At 44.1% G+C, this 3,312-nt stretch overlaps 1 protein-coding gene across 1 annotated transcript in view; it reads right to left on the reverse strand.

The window, feature by feature from the left end:
• Positions 1-3,312, reverse strand: part of lancl2 (LanC lantibiotic synthetase component C-like 2 (bacterial)) — a 35,679-nt gene that overhangs the window by 11,183 nt on the left and 21,184 nt on the right. The window contains exon 7 of the mRNA XM_032503957.1: positions 2,279-2,461. Within this exon, the coding sequence (XP_032359848.1) occupies positions 2,279-2,461 (183 nt within the window). The remainder of the gene's footprint in view (positions 1-2,278; positions 2,462-3,312) is intronic.

A 3,312-nucleotide genomic window follows, 5' to 3' on the forward strand; every position in this document is an offset into this window, starting at 1 on the left:
TCTCTCTTCCTCCTTCTCTCCATCTGTATGTAACCTCATTCCATTGATGCATGTTACTAACTAGACTTCTTCCCTTTCCCGGAGTCTTGTGCTCTCTCGCCCCTCTCCTCCTATCACTTCCTGCAGGTGTTTCTGGCTCTGGATTCTGTGGTGGAGTCAAACCGATGGCCATCCATGTTAATGCACGAACCCATCTGCTGCAAATTCTCATGTTCTCTCTTCTCTCTCTGCTATCTACTCTTCCTCTCCGTCTCTCTATCTCTCTCTCTCTCTCTCTCTCTCTCTTCTTCTCTCTCTTCTCTATATTATATATATATATATATTAATATGATCTGACTGTCGTCTATCTCTCTATTCCAAACCGGTCGAGGCAGATGCCCCCCCACACCCTGACCGTGGTTCTGCTCGAGGTTTAGCCTCTTAAAGGAAGTTTTCCTTCCTCTCTGGCCTAGTGCTGTGCTCTGGTGGGAACGTGGGTTTCTGTAAACATCCGAGTCTGTGGTTGACTTGCTTTTTTGAAGACCTGGGGATAATAGCATCCCAGAGTTGGTCTAGGACTGCTCTTTATGAAGACCGGGAGGATAAAAAATCCCGAGTTGAGTCGACTGCTCTGATGGAAAACGGGAGATAAATAACATCCCAGAGTCCGGTCTAGACCTGCCTTTTATGGAAGACCCTGGGAGATAAATGACATCCAGAGTGGTCTAGACCTGCTCTTTATGGAAAGACCTGGGAGATAAATAACATCCAGAGGTCTAGAGCTGCTCTTTATGGAAAGACCTGGGAGATAAATAACATCCCAGAGTCCGGTCTAGAACTGCTCTTATGAAAGACCTGAGAGATAAATACAAATCCCAGAGGTGGTCTAGACACTGCTCTTTATGGAAAGACTGGGAGATATAAATAACATCCCAGAGTCTGGTCTAGACTGCTCTTTATGGAAAGACCTGGGAGTAAATAAACTCCCAGAGTCGGTCTAGACTGCTCTTTATGGAAAGACCTAGGAGATAAATGACCTCCAGAGTACGTTCTAGACCTGCTCTTAGGAAAGACTGGGAGATAAATAACATCCCAGAGTCCTGGTCTAACTGCTCTTTATGGAAAGACCTGGTGAGACAAATAACAATCCCAGAGTCGCGTCTAGACCTGCTCTTTATGACCATGGGAGATAAATAATCCCAGAGTCGGTCTAGACCTGTCTTTATGGAAGACCTGGGAGATAAATAACATCCCAGAGTCGGTCTAGACTGCTCTTTAGAAAAGCGCAAAGAGATGTTTGTGTGTGTGTGTGTTGTGTGTGTGTGTGTGGTGTGTGTGTGGGGTGTTGTGTGTGTGGTGTGTGTGTGTGTGTACACATGTCACATTAGATGCATCCAATGTGATTGGTAAGCTCACTGAGCTGTTTCAAAGGCAAATACATCACTGCTTCATGGGAGCTTTGAGGTGAGCAAATAAATCATATAGCTGGTATGTTGACAAGCTGTGTTGCATAGCAACAAGAGCGATGTGGCGCTCAATGCAGCGTTCGATATCTTCCTGTGTTGCTGGTGACGCTCCCAGCTTTACCTGCAGTCATGTCTTCTGTTTGATGAATACCAACAGCTTTAAATAAAATACAGAATGTAGACAGTACTATAACAGCTGCCCTGAAATGTTCACTGACAAAATACAACCAGCCAAATGAAAAGAAAAATGTGTTGGGTGTTCTGCTAATAGTGAGCCAGGGACTTTGTTCTGAGTTCTGTGTGCTGCCAAACAGCTGGTGCATTAGTGAGAAGAATGCCAGACTAGCAGCACATTGGCTGCCACATGGGTCCCTAACGGGCCAAGAAAAGAAGGAATTAGCCTACGGTGCATTAGGCAAGGCAACATCATTGATATAGCACATTTCAGCAACAAGGCAATTCAGAGTGCTTTGCATTACTGCAGTATGTGTGTGTATGTGTGTATCCACAGCCAGGCTACTAAAATAGCTGGTGTTTAAACAGGAAGTTTATATTCCATCTGTGCCATAATCTCTTTACAATTTCAGCAGTGACAAGATAAAGCATGTGTTTAACACTAAATATTGACACTTTTACAAGTGTTCTCTTTTAAATGGCCAATACACATTTGAAAGGCTCTTCAACACAATGTGATGTTGACGCAGTGCGGAGCCTCGCCACGCGGTGCCAGTGCTTCCTGTCTGGTCAGTTCAGACAGATGCTCGACAGATGTTGTTTGACTGCTGTGGAAGTGTTGATGTTACTGCACAGAACAATGCATGAAGTAGACTCACCTTGTGAGCCATGATGAGCATATGGACGACACCAGGAGCTCCGTGGCACCAGTGAACCAGCCGATCACTCTCGTTACTCAGCGACGATGGGAAGTTCCAAGAACGAAACCTCTTGTGGCGGACGTAGTCGATGCTGGGACGGATCAACTGGGCCAGAAGGTCTGGATGGACCTTGGCTCCTGGCTGGAGACAGACAACGTTTACTGGAATTATTCCTGGTCATCTCTGAGCTATTACCATCCTGCTTTGGAAACACAAAGTCATTGTCATATCATACAGGAGACTCAAGCTGCCAAGCTTCAAGGATGGAACTATTATACAGCCAGTATGCTTCATACTCATACTATTGCAATTTATCAACAACTTTTTCAAACTCCTCCTAGACCATGCAATGGATCTGCATGAAAGTTGGCACATATCATCCCAGATCGACCTGACAATTAAAAAAAAAAGAATAGTTATAGAATGAAAATCGCTCATATTACGCACAAACAAATTTGTGTAGCAAACTATGAAAACACCAACTTTGCCATATCTTGGCCAAAATAAATGCTGTCAAAACCAAACTTTAGATTATTCCTTGGTATGACCCTCTACAGCTCTAAAACAAATTTTAATAACCTAGGCCTATAGGGGGCGCTACAAATACAAATACATGAACGGCTCATCTGATTTTTGCTAAATCTGGTGGATACCATTCTAGGCCCACTCCTGAGGCGCCCCTTACAGTGGTGTATTGATTGGTTGAAGTGGGGCGTGGCCTATGGGACCAATGTTTGGATTAACCCCTCACACTAAAGTGAATTACTTGAAATTAACAGGATAGATGTAGAATGGGTAGCTGACTAGACTTACCAATTATTACACCTGTGGGCCACTAGGTGGCGCTACAATGACGTCAAACGTGTTTTTGCCTGTAACTTCCACACTACATCGGACATTACATTTTTTTTTTACATTAATATGTTAATATGTGGATTAGTACTGGGATGGGGGGGGGTTAATATGGGGATTAATACTGGGATGGGGGGGTT

This window comes from Etheostoma spectabile, chromosome 22 (genome assembly GCF_008692095.1).
Source record: "Etheostoma spectabile isolate EspeVRDwgs_2016 chromosome 22, UIUC_Espe_1.0, whole genome shotgun sequence".
NCBI lineage: Eukaryota > Metazoa > Chordata > Actinopteri > Perciformes > Percidae > Etheostoma > Etheostoma spectabile.